Source organism: Trichoderma atroviride, chromosome 5 (assembly GCF_020647795.1).
Source record: "Trichoderma atroviride chromosome 5, complete sequence".
Lineage (NCBI taxonomy): Eukaryota > Fungi > Ascomycota > Sordariomycetes > Hypocreales > Hypocreaceae > Trichoderma > Trichoderma atroviride.
In genome coordinates, this window is record NC_089404.1 from 2,313,476 (window position 1) to 2,329,555 (window position 16,080).

Here is a 16,080-nt window from a genome sequence, read left to right on the forward strand (position 1 = left end):
CCAACGTAAACCGCAGGACTTGAGTCGTCTCCAGGTTCTCGTTGATGAAAAACTTGCACTCGTGAATGCTGTTCTATGGCTCAGATGTGATGAGGAGATCGATGTAATTACTCTATCTAGCAATACGACATGCCAAGCCGACCAATCTCAAGATCCACGTGTAGACACTCCCTTCATCTTCATCCCCGCATCCCTTAATCTCCACAAAGCTGATGGTTTAGCCCCACTGAAGATGACTAGTTGCAAACTTTATGCGATGGCTTAAGATAAGGGTGCATGTCAAACAGGGGGCCACTCGAATCCTTTGCAACCTGTACCACTTACTGACAAATGCAGCCTGAAGTGGGAATTAATATGGCTCGCGAACGGGCCTGCGATGCGTGCGCAGCTCGAAAAGTGAAGTGTGATCGCGGGCTGCCGTGCAGACGCTGCCAAAGCCTGTCGATCCAATGTGTGGCCGAGAGAAAGCGGCTGAAGGCCGGGCCCAAGGGGCCATGGGCTCAGAGGAAACGAGAGGCGCTGTTGAATAAACGAATGGCGATGGAGAAGGCGATGATCAACAGAAAGTCTCCAATTCCGATATCTGATGGCAACGCGACTTATCAACAACCGTCGACTCAGCCTCATATTTACCCTAGCTTGAACCGCATTCCATTCGCGGTATTTGACCATTATCTCGGCCTTTATCAGCAAGCTCTATATCCCGTTTGGCCAGTCGTGAATATAGAGAAGTTGCTGTATCGACTACAAGACTCTACTGATATCGAAGCATATGCCCTTGCCGCAGCAGTCAGTGCAGTCACAATTGCACAGCTCAAACTTTCGTCTGATGAGACCTTTGGTCGCTTTGAGGGTGACGATGGCGCGTTCATGGCTGCTGAAGCTTTCAGAGCGAGGAACGAAATGGATCATCTAGAGCATCCATCTCTAAGTGTCTTGCTGTCATCGTTCTTTTTGCATGTGTCGAGTGCAAACCGCGGCTATATCCGAAAAGGGGCGATGCTGTTACGTGAAGCCGTCACATTTGCGCAGATGCTGGGCCTGGATAAAGCGATGCATTATTCTGGACTGCCTAAACTTGAAGCTCAACTTCATCTTCGGGTTATATGGTTACTATTTGTGACGGAGAGGTGAGTCAACTTCTTTTTTCCCCAGCCAATTTATGACAGAGCGTTGCTGAGAAACTCAATATCCAGAGGACATACTACCCGGTTCGATTTCCCTAGGATATTACAACTTGACCCCGAGTTACCTGAGCTAGAAGTAGATGAAAACCCTCCAATCTTATTCGCCTTCATTAGCCTAAGCAAACTTTTCCAGAGCTTTGCTCGTGCGATGGATGGCGACGGGACTTGCCAGACGCAGGAATATTTCGCATCTATGCATGACCGCTTGCGAGAGGTCAGCCAGGCTTCTCACAATTCCACCGACTTACAGAGGGCAGACTTCCTCCTGACACAGCAGTGGATGAGAGTCGTTTTATGGAAAACGTCCATGTACTACATCAACCTTTCATCCGACGCGACAGATGAAGGCCTTAGTATTTGCTTTCCGAATCGGGTCGCACGAAATGTAGCCCGAAATATAGACCTGTTCCCCCCGGTCTGTCATCGAGGCACATGGTCTTGGAATGGTATGTAAAAGGCTGATTTGGCTGAGATGAACCCATGGCTAACATGCTGGTGCCTGTAGGAAATGAAGCTGTTCGAGGTGGCAATGTCTCTAGCCGATATTTTACTGTGTCTGCCATCGAACTTTGAGGGCAAGCAGTTGATGAATGTTGGCCCGAAAGATGTTCTAAACCGCCTTGCTCAGTTCCTCACTCATTTTCGCGGTGGCGGCGACAACAACATTAAGCTCCAAATCTTGCATGATAAGATGCAAGAAATCTCAAGTAGTGTTGTCAAACAACCTCAATTACTCGAGGACGATGATCAGGACCCAAACGCTGAGTGGACTGACCCAAGAATGGTTTCAATGATTGAGTGAAACGAAGGAACAAAGTCAGGACAAATCTGACTATAGCGTCTTATTTCCGGGTGCTGCAAGGTCAAAATCGAAACGATCTGGAATCTGCAACCCAGCGTCTATGTGTCCTTGCATCTCCGACAACGACACTCCATCTCGAACCAGCCACGCATCCTGCGTTAGTCGCTGCCAAGCCTCTAGCTCTTGGCGATACCCCAAGAGTAGTTCTTTGTATTCCGGGCGATCCGCGAGATTTTGCACCTCCCTCGGGTCTTGTTGCATATCATACAGCTCTTCGGGAGGCCGGCGGATGTATGCCTCCAATGGTCGCTCCCCAACCTTTATTGGGAATTGCGAATTGCGAATTCCCTCCCATGACAGAGAGGCATAAAGATCGGTTGAGAAGGGGAAGTCGAGCTTCCAGGCAATGTTGCGATGATATTTGTATCTCGCTGTGCGCAAAAATCTTGTGGGATAGTAGTTTGTGACCTCATGGAAAGTATGGGATCCGAATACTCTAGACCAATCATCATGTATACTAGTTTCGTCAATGATGGGAAGAAATGAACGGCCTGGCCGAGGTGGAGAGTTTGACATCGAAGTTGCAGTAGGGCTTTGTCCAGCCCAATCGATGAATGTCGGTAAGATGTCGATGAATGAAATGAGATTTGGATTTTTCACTGCAGGTTTTCCTTTTGGCCGCCGTATAATGAGAGGCAATCTCACACCCGCATCGTAGAGAGTAGTCTTTGAGTTGAGAAAAGGTGGTCCGTTGTCGCTTGTCAGGACAACAAGCGTGTCGTTGTCCAAACCAGCGCTCTTCAAAGCTTTCATGATCAAGCCAAATCCTCTGTCCACCCGACCGACGGAACGATAGTACTCTGCCATTTCTTGGCGGACTTCAGGGATATCATTGAGAAAGCTAGGTACTGTAATTTTTGCAGGGTCATAGGTCGCATCTGGTCCCGATACGCTGTCGTCGCCGTTGCCGAATCCTCCACGAGTCGAGTCTCGGTGAGGATCCATGAATCCGACTGTGAGGAAAAAGGGACGAGGATCCTCCTTTGCTGATTGAAAGAATGAATCGGCTTCCTTGGCAACCCAAGCCACATCTCGACTTGGGCTTTCTCTTTGCACTTCCCATGGGTATACATTATCTGGACCAACGTGAATCTTTCCAATAATGCCAGTGAGGTAGCCAAAGGTCCGGAAAAGCTTGGGAGCAGTCTCGATATGGTCAAAGGTCAAGAAATGATGGTTGCTGTGCTGCAGCCCATATTGCCCGTTCTGGTGCGTATGGAGCCCAGTATAGATGACGGATCTGCTCCCGCTGCAAGAGGCTGTACTGGCGAAAGCGTTGTCGAATAACGTGCCTTCTGCGGCTAATTGATCAATGCTAGGCGTTGATATCGTGGTATCGCCATAGCAGCCGAGCGACTTGCCCATGTCGTCGGCGATGACGAGAAGAATATTTTTCTTTGGTGCCATGGCGCTCTCACAATCTCTCCCACAGTAGTCTGTCTCAGTTACAATAATGCACCTACATGTGCCAGCGCTCTGAAACGTGGGTTGTAGGGAGTAAAAAGTGGAAGAGAATTGAGGATTGCCGTATTTATGGCATTGGGGTTATTAATTTCTTTATAATCGTCATATCGGACAAGATCCGCGCAATGATAGAATACGGTGAAAGCAACATTGGTGGATAGATTCGCGGAAAGTTTTTGGGCGGGAGCTGAGCCTAGAATTGGGTGCTTTGACGTCTACTTCGACCCATTTAAATGGAGATGGTATGCGGCATAATGACGAGGTATTTATTAAGAAAGTTCCAGTACTACCTATTGTGAGACATAATCCGGAAATAGAAACAGTAAGTACGTTTCCGTAGCTTTGAGTAAGAACCAGTGCAAACACCTAATACCTACGTCCTAATATCCTATCGACGTCTTGCTGGCTGCTGCATTTCAACAGTTGTCACGCTCTGACTCCTCATGATTCTTCAACTTGGTTGAATGAAGGGACACTAGCAGTAACAAGTGCCTAATAATGCCTTTACAGTAGTCCCAGAGCATCCAACCTTAGAGTTGCATGAGGAATGCAGATGAAGCTTCTCTTTAGGTTATGATGCAATAGCCCAGCTATTCTCCGTTACACCTAGAATCTAGTTGAGAATAAGTCGCACCAAAACATCGAAGCGTAATTGGTTTAGTGGTAAAATTCTCCGTTGCCATCCGAGCAACGTCGGGGAGCCCTGGGTTCGATTCCCAGATTACGCAGCGCAGTCAATTCTTTTTTTGCTTGTCTTCGCTACTAATCAGCGGCGAGTAATTCCCAAGCCCGCTTTGCTTGCAACAGAGAAATAGTTTGCTACAATTCCCTTGGATTTATTTTCAGAAGCAAAAGAACACTCAAGTCTCTTTTCATGTGAAGTGACTTTGATCATCATCATTTGATGAACATGGCGCAGTAACAAGGAATGTAAGCGGCCACTGCGCTAATTGGCAGACAGGAGGATAAATGGCTACGAATAAACCAAGCTATGCGTATTCTAGAATTGTTTCTTCCTTTTACAAAGACGTAAATTCATATATCAGTACCAGAGATAAGCATGGCCATACGGCTACAACAAGTCAATTGAACAACATGAGTTTATTCAATAATACTGCTCCGTACAGTGATGAGATTATAGTGCAAAATTGCTGTTTAAGTGATATGGATCCGCGAAAAGAATAAAGTTGTCAACTCCCCAACAATTCTAGGTTATCGTTAGTATAACTAATAGCTTTAACAAATACTGCTTTATTCACGCTATACACACAATGCGACACGGATTTTCTAATGCCATCGGACTCTCTCCGTTTATTTTCATTGACATGTCAAAAGTTCCAGTCACATGTGCCGACAATGCCGGATCCCTCTACCATTCGATCTCCGGGATGTTGGCCGTAGCGTGGATACAGGCGCAAAAGTGCCTCTGCGCGAAGATCTACGCTCGCTGACCTTCCTGAACCAACCTAGCTATCACAACCCTGGCAGGCTCTGTATTGTGCAATTAGGCAGGAATCTCGCTATAACATCAATCGTTAATCGGTGAATGGACGATTTCGGAACGCTAACCCGGCCACATAAAAGCACTGCCCGCCCGCGATAGCCAATGCATAGCCAAGGTATCATCGTCGAATGCGACGCGGGCAAGGCTTAGTTGAACGGTGTAATGTATGGACCCGACCGTATCTATTAGACGTATAAAGCTTGCCAAGATCCCTCAACTATGTAGACGTAGAAGAGGTATCCTATCTAAAAGATTGGAGCCGTGACAGATAGATTGCAGTTGTCGGAGTCGTCAAAATGCGCTTCTCTTCAGCCCTTCAGGCTGCTGCTCTGCTGGGTTTGACATCAGGCCGCTCTGTCCCAGGAAATCACGTCGTCCACGAGAAACGAGCTGTGCCGCGCTCAAGCTTGCATAAACGCGTTTCGCCCGATGTTGTGCTTCCCGTCCGAGTAGGCCTGAAACAAAATGCTAGGGCCCTGGAACAGGCAGAGGATTGGCTGATGGAGGTGTCCCATCCCGGTTCTTCCATGTATGGAAAGCATTGGAGCCCAGATGAAATCATTGAGGCTTTCAAGCCTACCGATGAGGCCATTGAGACAGTGGCCGCTTGGTTGACCAAAGCTGGAATCTCCAAAGAAAGAATTACTCACAGCGACAACAAAGTATGGCTAGCATTCGATGCCACGACGGAAGAAGTGGAGAGTTTACTGCATACTGAATACTTCCATGATGACCAAGACCGGGCTTTAGTCGCTGCTCACGAGTATCATCTTCCAAGCCATGTTTCGGAACATGTCGATTATATCACCCCCGGAGTCAAGGGAACATTCATGGAGCTCCGCCGAAGAGACAAGAGAGCGCTCAACGCCGAGTCCGAGCGCAAATCTCGCCGTCGCCAACAGCATATGAAGCCCTTGCCTGACCTACCAAAAAGCTGGTCATCAAGCGATCTCTCAACTTGTGATCAAGTCATAACACCCGAATGCTTGCAAGCACTTTATGACTTCAAGGCACCTAGCCCTAACGCGAAAGTTAGCAAGAATAACTCTCTTGGCATCTTCGAAGAAGGCGACTACTATGCGCAGCAAGACTTTGACAAATTTTTTGCTCAATATTTTCCCAACGTTCCCAAGGGCACTCATCCGATTTTGAACTCAATCGACGGTGGCAAAGCCCCTGTACCAGTGGCCGACGCTGGTGGTGAAAGCAATCTCGATTTTGAGCTCGCATATCCCATCATCTACCCGCAGACCACAACGCTCTATCAGACTGATGATACTTTCTATGCCACCTCTAACGCTTCCACAGCCGGTGGAATCTTCAACACCTTCTTCGATGCTATCGACGGCTCCTACTGTACCTACTCGGCTTTTGGAGAGACAGGCAACGATCCCAAGCTGGATCCCAAATATCCCGATCCGAATGCCGGTGGCTACAAAGGCAAATTGATGTGCGGAGTTTATAAGCCTACCAACGTCATCACTATCTCGTACGGTGTGCAAGAGAGCGACCTCCCAGCTTACTACCAGCAGCGTCAGTGCAACGAGTTTTTGAAACTTGGTCTGCAGGGCGTTTCCATCTTCGTTGCCAGCGGCGATACCGGAGTTGGTGGATATCCTGGAGAGACCCAATCAGACTTCTATGGATGCTTACGCGACGACGACGTGTTCTCACCTACCCAGCCAAACAGCTGCCCGTGGTTGACCAACGTTGGAGCCACCAAGGTCTACCCCGGCAAGACTGTCCACGACCCAGAGAGCGCTGTCTTTGATCCCAGCCCGTCATTCAACTTTAGCAGCGGTGGTGTAAGTGACATTGTATAATTTCGGAGTAAGAATAACAGCTAACAAGCATTTCAGGGCTTCTCCAACATTTTCCCCGTTCCCAAATACCAGCAGGGAGCCGTTAGCAGCTACTTCGAGAACTACAACCCACCGTACCCGTACTACACGGACGGAAACTACGAGAACAGCACAGGCATCTACAACCGTAACGGCCGAGGTATTCCTGATGTGGCTGCCAACGGCGACAATATTGCAGTCTGGGTCGGCGGTCAACAAGGAACATCTGGTGGCACTTCTGCGTCATCTCCCATTTTCGCGTCACTCGTCAACCGTATTGTTGAAGAGCGCATTAAAGTCGGCAAGGGACCATTGGGCTTCATTAACCCAACGTTGTACTCTAACCCAGGAGTTTTGAACGATATCACCAATGGAACCAATCCTGGCTGCGGTACTCTTGGATTCAACGCTACGAAGGGGTGGGATCCTGTTACAGGGCTGGGTACACCAAACTACCCGAAGATGCTGGATTTGTTCTTAAGCTTGCCTTGAAGCGCGTGTTTTTTATAAATCTATAGTCTATACCATTAAATGTTCTCACCAGAAACGTGAGGCTATCTCTCGATGCTAAATGTTCTTCCGAATGCCTAACAGTCTTGGACAAGATCGCGTTCGCCTGAGATACAATGTGCACTCAAACGACCACATACATCTCTCACTATTGACCTTGTCTCTATCATTTTGACAATCTGATTCTCCCTTTTGGTTTCTCCTTCTCCTCATTATTATCGTAGTCATACCAGCCGTTATAGTTGTCAGCTCGGGAGGTGCTACCAATAGACATGCTTCCGTCCTAATTGCTTTGGTTGAGCCTCGTTAATAGCTAAACCAAAAAGTGTTATAAAAGAGACATAACGAGAAAGAGATATACGTCTCACTTCGCCGCGGCCTCTAGTAAAGGAGACGCTTTTCTCAGAGATGCTCCCACGCGATTAAAAAGAATCGGCATAAAAATCAGCGCTAATGTGACAAAACCAAGCAGCGAGTTACCCCAGCCATACCCGAGTGCTTTATACATTGGTGGACCAGCAAGAGGAAGAAGTGCGCCAGCAATAGATCGAGTGACAGTAATGGCTGCGATAGCAGAGGCTGCATAGCGAGGAAAAGAGTCAATCGCATAAGTCTGTAAAGTCCCAAAGATTCCAATCAAGCCAAAGGCAAATGGAAAAAGTCCGATGATGGGGACAATCCAATGAGTACGAGCTTGGACAGACCAGCCGTACCAAAAGAATGATATTGGAACAAAGAACGAAAATGGGATAGTGAGAGGGAGGCGCATTTCGGGCTCAAAGACACCATTGTTGCGAGCTTTCAGCTTGATGAGGATTCTATCGCTTAAAAGACCAAACACGACTTGGCCAGCGACAAATCCCAATCCTAGTCCAATGTAAGCCAATCCACTAAGCTGTTCGCTCCAGTGGTACACGTCTTGGAAAACTTGTGTAACGGTAGTGAAGAGGAGATATAGGCAGCCATATACGACCGCGATATACAGTGCCACGATCAAGATGATGGGCGATCGAAACAGCAGCTGAAATGGAGTTGATAGGCGGTGTATAAAATGTGCAGTTTTGCTCTTATCTTTGCTAGAATCGTCATAATAGCTGCGAAGATCAGGACGATCGAGCTCCTTCCTCAAGCGCTCTGTTTTGTGTTTAATTATAACGGCCGGATTCGTTTCTCGATTGAAGATCATGACAAAGATGGTAAGCGTTCCACCCACAATCGTCAGAATCCAGAACACCTGCGTCACTTCGTTAGTACATTCACAATCTAGCAATGGCTAATGAAGATGAACGTCACTTACCCATCGCCACCCAATATTTTGGGCAATGAATCCGCCACATATCGGTCCTAGAACAGGTCCAAAGAGCGGCCCAGCAGAAAATATAGCCATAGCAAAGCCTCGGTTTTCGGCCTCGAATAGATCTGATACAACACCTCCTCCAATTGTCAGACACCCGGATCCTCCCAAACCCGAGAGTAGTCGAAACACGATGATGGAAGAGAAGTTGGGAGCAAGAGCGCATCCAATTTGGAAGAGAACAAAGGCCGAGGTCGACAAACTAAGAATTATTCGACGTCCGTAAATTTCACTAAGTGGCGATAGAAATAACGGACCAAACTATCAATTATTAGCTATATAGCAATACCAGCGCACAACCATATATAAATACTTACACCATAGCCAAATAAGTAAGCACTGACGCCCAAGGATATTAATATCGAGTTTGTGATGCCATACTCTTCAGCCGCATTTCCAACTGCTGGAGCAAAAATAGATGACGAGAGTGGGCTTTGGAATGTTAGCCACTGTATTTCTACCGCCGATAATACAAAACACAAATGCTACACGTACCTGATTAGAGTAATCATGCTAACAAGGGAGAGGAGAAACCATTTTCGAAAGGCAGGATAGTTTCTGTTTATACGCCCAGTGTCAACTCCCTTCTTTTTTAGTCATTAAGCACTTGATAGGGTTTACCTTGGATTCAATGGATCATCTTGTCGCTCCCAAGCTATGATACCGTTCTCCAGATCAGTTATAGGATACGTTTCTCGTTTTGGTCCTTGTTGCTGTTTCCTATTAGCGTTGTATATGATATAGAGATTCTTTTGCTATTCACTCTTTCAGCGTCTGCTTGTTCAGCCTTTTCAGTCGCCATATTAGAAGAGATGTATTAAAGTATTCAGAACGTTTCGTATCGATTTATGTGAGATTGAACAAAGAGTCGCTGTAGGAGGCGAAGTCAACACCAGGCTAGGCTGAGCCATTATTTGAGGCGATAGGGAGATGCTTTTATAGAAAGAAGATAATTATTATTAATTTTCAACATTTACGTGCCACCGATACTCGGCCCTCTCAAACAATCTCCGTTACTGAGGTCACGGATTGCTGAATAGGGCTACTTGAGCGACACTCCCTATGGTCGGTGCCGATTCGGCAACATCAAAAGCGGGCACCGCAAGGCAACGCTATTCTGTATGGAGAATCTCTCATTTCTATTTAGAGACAGGAATTGGCTTAGCTAAATCATAAATTACACATAATTATTGAGATTTCGATAACTTAGAGGCGACTCTTTCCATTAAGTTGGGTGAGAGCAGTAGGTGCGAGGTACCGCCGACAGTCCCGTGAAACGGCATGGCATATGCCGCCCTGAAGAGTGATTAGGACATTTCATTTGACTTGCCAAAAACATAGCCACGCTTCGGAGCCTCTGGCAACTGCTTTAAAATCCAATTTGAGCAAACTAAGACAGACGTATCTCCTCACAACCCATAGTCAGCACAGAATCACTAGTAGTAGCTTGACCTAGCTGTGCAAAGAGACATGATGCTGAAAGACTTTCAGGCAGGGTTAATAGCTGGTTTGTTCGCGACGTGGGTCGCGTGCATTTGCGGAACAAGGCCTAATAGAGGAAGACTTGAGTCGCAAAGATGAGTTATGAAGGTAATTTCTCTGCATATATCGCGTCGAGAAAATTAGCCGTCTTATGTACTTTGCTTCGGCAGCTGAACTAGCGGAACGCAAAGTGTCCTAGCAATGTCGTGTATGTACCTGTCGAAGGCCTGCGTTGACCTATATCAAATGAGTTCGCACTGGTAGCAATTCCTAAGTACGATGTCTGCTTATTTGTACGTATAGCAAATACAGTCATATGTAAGTTGAGAGATACATATTAACTGTCGTAAAACAACCATATCGTAGGCACGCACACTTTTGTGGCGAATGAAACGTGCTGTCCAGGTAAATCCTACCCAAACTACCAATAAGATTTCATTGTAGGCTAGGCTTTACGTTAGGCTCTTCGGACGCCAGCCCAATCTGACACGGCCTGATTTCTGAGCATTTCAGTCTCATCATTCAATCTTTGGAGCTTTCTTGTTTACACGAGGCACATTGTATCTATGATTCGAGATGCGGAATCGTATCCTGGACACTGGAATATCTGTTGCATACGAGCCTGAGAACGGCTCTCCCATCGTTGAGTACGCTGTCACTCCACGTTCAAGGTTCATACATCAACTAACCTTGGCTGCGCAGCATTGTATTCATCCATGGTTTACACGGTCATCCATTCAAATCATGGGCCTATCACCTTGAGTTTCCTGGGGCGCATGAATCGTCGGCCACTTCCCCAGTAGCAGTCGGCAAACATGAACGTGGAAGCGTCATTCATCGCGTCGCTGTCCATTTGCGTCGGAAATCGTTAAAAGCTGCGCCGATGGAGAGTACAGAATCAGCCTCTGCTACAGATACCATAAGCAATGGCGCCCAGGGCGCGCATATGTTCTGGCCTGGCGATCTGCTCCCAAAGCAATGTCCTGATTCACGCATTCTTATGTTTGGGTATGACGGCAAGATCACCAAATACGCAGCCGGTGCGATAAACCAGAATAGTATTCTGGCTCATAGCAAAGACCTTTTGTTTGCCCTATGCAGAGAAAGAGGTCCCAATCGCCCGTTGATATTTGTTGCTCATAGTCTTGGGGGCATTATTGTTAAGGAAGTAAGTTAGTCTCAACTCTCTGCTATAATTTCTCATGTTAACTTTTTGCCTCCAGATGCTCGCACAATCATCTACGTCTGTTGAACCTGAGTATAAAAGTATTGTGGAATGTACTGCGAAAATTGTGTTCTTGGGCACGCCACACCGCGGTAGCCAAGATGTTGCAGCACTTGGTGAAGTAGCACGATCTATTATTAGCGCTTTGGGCATGGAGACGACACCTACTATTCTTGACGCGCTGGGCCTGAAGTCTTCGGATCTCAATCGCGCGCAGGAAGAGTTCTCTAAGCTATGGCAAGAATATGACTTTCAGGTTAAGACGTTTCAAGAGGGTCTCAGCTTGGCAAAGCTTGGAAAAAAGATTGTACCCGATTACTCATCTTCAATTGGAGATCATCGTGAGCATTCTGAGACTCTTCAAGCCAACCATCAACAAATGTGTCGCTATTCTGGAACAGACGACCCAAATTATCGCAAAGTAGCTGGGGAGCTTTGTTCGATATATAGCTCCCTTGCAAGGCTAAACTCGACCAAACCTCGCCAAAGTCGACGTGCTCAATCAGTACTGAGTGCCACTTCATCGGGAGACTTACTGCAATTTGCCAATGATAATCAAGTCAACGACACTTGCCTTGAGTCGCTATGGTTCCCAGCCATTAATACTCGATACCAAAATCTGGAGAGACCGGCTGATAAGACTTGTTCATGGTTGTTTAGCCATAAGTTATATCAAGAGTGGTTCAATGGTAACAATCGACAAGAAACTCATGGTCTTCTTTGGCTGAAGGGAAAGCCAGGCTCAGGGAAGTCAATTCTTATGAAAGAAGCTTTTCGTCAAGCTGTTCTAGAGCAAGACGAATCAAATTACCATTCTGCTGCTTTCTTCTTCTGCGCTAATGGCAACGAGCTTGAACGCTCTTGCCTTGGTCTCTTCAAATCCTTGCTATATCAACTTCTCCCTGGAGATAGGGTATATTTACAACGCTTCCAAAAGATATGGGATAAACAGAAAGTGCCTTTTCATAGGATGGGCACTGCCGCTTGGCAAGAAGGTGAACTCGAATTTTTCTTCAGGTCAATGTTTATGGACATGCCAAGGAAAAGGACGATGCCAAGGAAGAAGACAATTATTTTCATTGACGCGGTTGATGAGTGTGAAGGGCACAAGGTACGATCTATGATCTACTTCTGGCGGAATATCACTTCATCTGTTTATTTCATTGAAGGGGATCTCAATGTCTGCCTATCTAGTAGACACTTCCGCTCAATTACTTTTAGTAACTGTCCGGAAATAATCATTGAACAGCATAACAGTCATGACATTGCAACATTTGTGGATCATAAGTTCCAACTCGGTATTGCTACGCAACCCCAATGGGAGCTCTTGAGAGATCAAATCTTGGAAAAGTCTGCAGGAGTATTTCTTTGGGTTGCTTTGGTGGTGGAAGATGTTTTGAAGAGCTGGGATGATGGCTATGATATGCCGCTCCTAATTAAAAAAGTTCAGGATGTTCCAGATACACTTAGAACTCTATTTTCTAATATGTTATCTAATCTCGATTCCGACGTCAGAGAGTTGACCGTTAAATTCTTCCAGTGGGCCATTCTAGCCACCGCACCTCTTCGACTTCACGAGTGGCACCATGTAATGGCGTTCATCAGGCAGCCTACTCTTGGTTCACTCAACGAGTGGCGTCAATCAGTAAATTTTACTGACAACGATGATCAGCTCGAAAAGCAAATCAGGAATGTTTCGAGGGGTCTAGTTGAAGTCAAGAAAGTCGGTTCAGATGAATCACAAGATAACGGAATCGAGGAAATATCCGTCTATGCAGGAGCAGGATCGCTTAACCTCGAGAATGGCAACACTAGAATCGTTCAAGTTATACATGAGTCAGTGCGCGATTTCTTCTTACTGGAAAACGGATTCTTTGTTCTGGATTCGAATCTATACATGGATACAGCAGGCATCGGCCATCTTTCAATAATGAATACTTGTCTGGACTACTTGAATATTGCGGAACTCGATGCACTTGTAGAGGCACGGATTCGCGCAGCTGGGCGCAAAAATCGTTCTCAATTGGAGCGACGTCTTACAAGTAATTTCGCCGAGGACATATGTTCCACCAATTCTTGGTCTTATGGTAGCCTTGAAAGACACCGAGATCCCATAATCAACAACAAAGGCTTGCCGCAATATCACAAGCCATCTATGAAAAGCGGAGAGGACAAGTCTGTTCTTGCGATGTTGAATTCGTTTGACTACGCTCCAAACGTAGATATTGTTGAATGGATGAAAAAAGGCCACCCTGTTTCTGCTACATCGTCATCTCCACATAGCTTTACTCATATATCCCTCACCCACTCCTCTGAGATGAGTCAGCCCCAAAGGTTAAAAGATTATCCTGCACTACTCTCATATGCCACAGCTAAGCTATTTACCCATGCTAAATTGGCTGACGAGCTTGGAGTTGATCCAAGCCCGATAGTCGAGCGTTTGAATGATGGAACAACATGGGCTCGCTGGGTTGCACTCAAAGAAGACATACCAGAAGGGACTACAGTTCTCACATATGCCGCTAATAGAGGTATATCATCATGGGCCAAGGCTATCCCTCATGAGCCCACAGCGCCTCCATTTCATCCCAGATTACATCTTTCCTTCGAACGTGAAACAGACCCAATTGCATGGAGGGCCAAGAACAGAGATAAAGAAGAATTAATTTTTAGTGGTATATTCGATGATTCAAAGATACGCCCGGATGATCTGCCTATCCGTGAATTCTATCACCGACCCCAAAGTGTCGAAAGCTTTGGCTCTGCCAGCAGTCATGGTTCGAGTCATATTGGAAGAGCATTTGATTGGTAAAAGGCTTTTTCATTGCCATCTTTTCCAGAAGAAAAGTATTGGTTGTCAATTCATGTTCACTAAATTCCAGAATCAAGACCTTGGTTCAGTCGACATAACGGAGTGCGTAGGTAGCCTGGACAAAACGTGGTGCTGCAAGATAAGCCCTATTAGTACAAGACTATTGACATATGATCCGGTGGGAGAAATGTCAGAGGTGCGGGAAGGACTACTCTGTTTTGAGAGATGATAGTGATTGATTTAGGCGGATTTTATCGATAACTCGGACTTTCTACCACATGCACCGTACTCTCGTCTCGTTTTCCCGTACCCGACCTGTAAAGCCCCAGTAACGAAAAATAAGAGAGTAAAGGACGCTCGAAAAGCAACACAGGATGTGGATATTTCGTGGTTAGATGTTATTTTGCAAATTCAAGAGGCTTCAGCAAATGGAACTCCATAAGAACCTAAATGCGCAAAAGTATGAAGATATGAATTGATGGCCAATAGCTCGTTGAGACCCCAAGTTCTGCAATAGTACGGTACCTATTTGCTGTTAGTAGTAGTGGGCACTATCTTGTTCAGTATATCCTGGGCTTTATTTACAACCTCAATTAAGCAGCTTAAAATACCATACCATATACCCCAAGTTCTAAACTCAAAGGTACTTCATACCATCTCCCATTATCGCTCCGGAAACGATTTGGGGTCTTCTCTGTTTTGATGGACGGGGGGTCCACAAAAGCATCAAGTATTTTCGTATGGCTGCTACTCGAGCTCTTTCCCTAGTCGCCGTGCACGAGATGGGATAGATGTAGTTTCGTCAGAAGTGGGAACTTACGCTACGACTCATATAAGCAAGCACAGGCTTCCAAAAGACATCCTCTCACTTATCTGCTACCAATATAACAGAAGCTTTATCACAATACCATCAATTTCCGGTTGTGTAATAACAGGGGTGAAACTGTCCTTACCATGTCTCATGATGTTATGATTGACCCAGAGCCTTAATATTAAGTACTTGCCCGCACGTTGGATAACGTTTGGAGTCTTTTACGCCTTGTAGTGCTTGAGATGCATGGTCTTTGGAACGGAAATCGGGCCTCGTTTTACTATTTTAACATAGAGAATCTCTAATCTCTATTTAGAGACAGAAATAAGCCTAGGCAAATTGTGAAATACGCAGAGTTACTGAGGTCTTAAGAAGTTGAAACAACACGCAGAACAGAGTAATAACGCGGGTTCTCAGTGGGCTTAAGACTTGACGACGTTTAGCACTTCGGAGCCTGTTTTTAGTGCTATAGAGTAGCTGCCGTCTTAGCTACGAGCGCAAGCAACATATAGATTTACGGCTTAACCTAGATGATGAGCTTTAAAGCCTTCTTCGCATTTGATTGCTTCTCGCCACTTGAGACAGGCGTAATTCAAGCAATTTATAACACATCCTTTCTCCCCGGGGAAGAAGCTTTCTTTTGAAAGTGCTATATCTCAAGTAGAAATACCCACATTTGTAAGTGACCATCTCCTCTACTGAAGCTAATGCTCCTTGAAGCCCAAAGTTTGGACGGCAGGATATTAGTACAATATTGCAAGTGACAACGATCAATAACCAATGACAAGAGAATCAATTGATGAAATATCTTCTATGCTTCTCAATTACCGTGTATAAATGCTGTGTGAATGGTATCAGATTCCCAAACAGGAGTTATTCTTTCACCGCCACTGAATCACCGCCGGCAATCTTCATCATTCATGGTTTCATTCATCGCGAGACTTACCACCAAAATTCTAATCATTTATTTCTTATTTCAGAATCTTTTTCCTTTTTGGGTCACACCTATCATCCTGTCTATAAGTCAC

General features: G+C 45.9%; 5 protein-coding genes and 1 non-coding gene across 6 annotated transcripts; 4 read left to right on the top strand and 2 right to left on the bottom strand.

The window, feature by feature from the left end:
- Positions 1 to 330: 330 nt before the first annotated feature.
- Positions 331 to 1,760, top strand: TrAtP1_009969 (uncharacterized protein; the record flags this gene model as incomplete). Its single annotated transcript, XM_014093672.2, has 3 exons — positions 331 to 1,130; positions 1,197 to 1,633; positions 1,693 to 1,760. 3 exons carry the CDS (start codon positions 331 to 333, stop codon positions 1,758 to 1,760), a joined length of 1,305 nt encoding a protein of 434 aa, XP_013949147.2.
- A 259-nt stretch (positions 1,761 to 2,019) lies between these two features.
- TrAtP1_009970 (uncharacterized protein) lies at positions 2,020 to 3,456 on the bottom strand (the record flags this gene model as incomplete). Its single annotated transcript, XM_014093671.2, has 1 exon — positions 2,020 to 3,456. One exon carries the CDS (start codon positions 3,454 to 3,456, stop codon positions 2,020 to 2,022), a length of 1,437 nt encoding a protein of 478 aa, XP_013949146.1.
- Positions 3,457 to 4,159: 703 nt separating this feature from the next.
- On the top strand, positions 4,160 to 4,241 carry TrAtP1_009971. Its single transcript has one exon. It is a non-coding gene; the product is annotated as a tRNA-Gly (tRNA).
- Positions 4,242 to 5,257: 1,016 nt separating this feature from the next.
- Positions 5,258 to 7,633, top strand: TrAtP1_009972 (uncharacterized protein). Its single transcript, XM_014093670.2, has 2 exons — positions 5,258 to 6,822; positions 6,877 to 7,633. Exons 1-2 carry the CDS (start codon positions 5,314 to 5,316, stop codon positions 7,348 to 7,350), a joined length of 1,983 nt encoding a protein of 660 aa, XP_013949145.2. The 5' UTR covers positions 5,258 to 5,313; the 3' UTR covers positions 7,351 to 7,633.
- A 99-nt stretch (positions 7,634 to 7,732) lies between these two features.
- On the bottom strand, positions 7,733 to 9,234 carry TrAtP1_009973 (uncharacterized protein; the record flags this gene model as incomplete). Its single annotated transcript, XM_014093669.2, has 4 exons — positions 7,733 to 8,602; positions 8,666 to 8,983; positions 9,040 to 9,154; positions 9,218 to 9,234. The coding sequence occupies 4 exons, from the start codon at positions 9,232 to 9,234 to the stop codon at positions 7,733 to 7,735; spliced, it is 1,320 nt and encodes a 439-aa protein (XP_013949144.2).
- Positions 9,235 to 10,725: 1,491 nt separating this feature from the next.
- Positions 10,726 to 14,687, top strand: TrAtP1_009974 (uncharacterized protein). The gene is made up of 3 exons (XM_066114512.1): positions 10,726 to 10,851; positions 10,907 to 11,372; positions 11,428 to 14,687. Exons 1-3 carry the CDS (start codon positions 10,781 to 10,783, stop codon positions 14,239 to 14,241), a joined length of 3,351 nt encoding a protein of 1,116 aa, XP_065970608.1. The 5' UTR covers positions 10,726 to 10,780; the 3' UTR covers positions 14,242 to 14,687.
- The last annotated feature ends 1,393 nt before the right edge of the window (positions 14,688 to 16,080 follow it).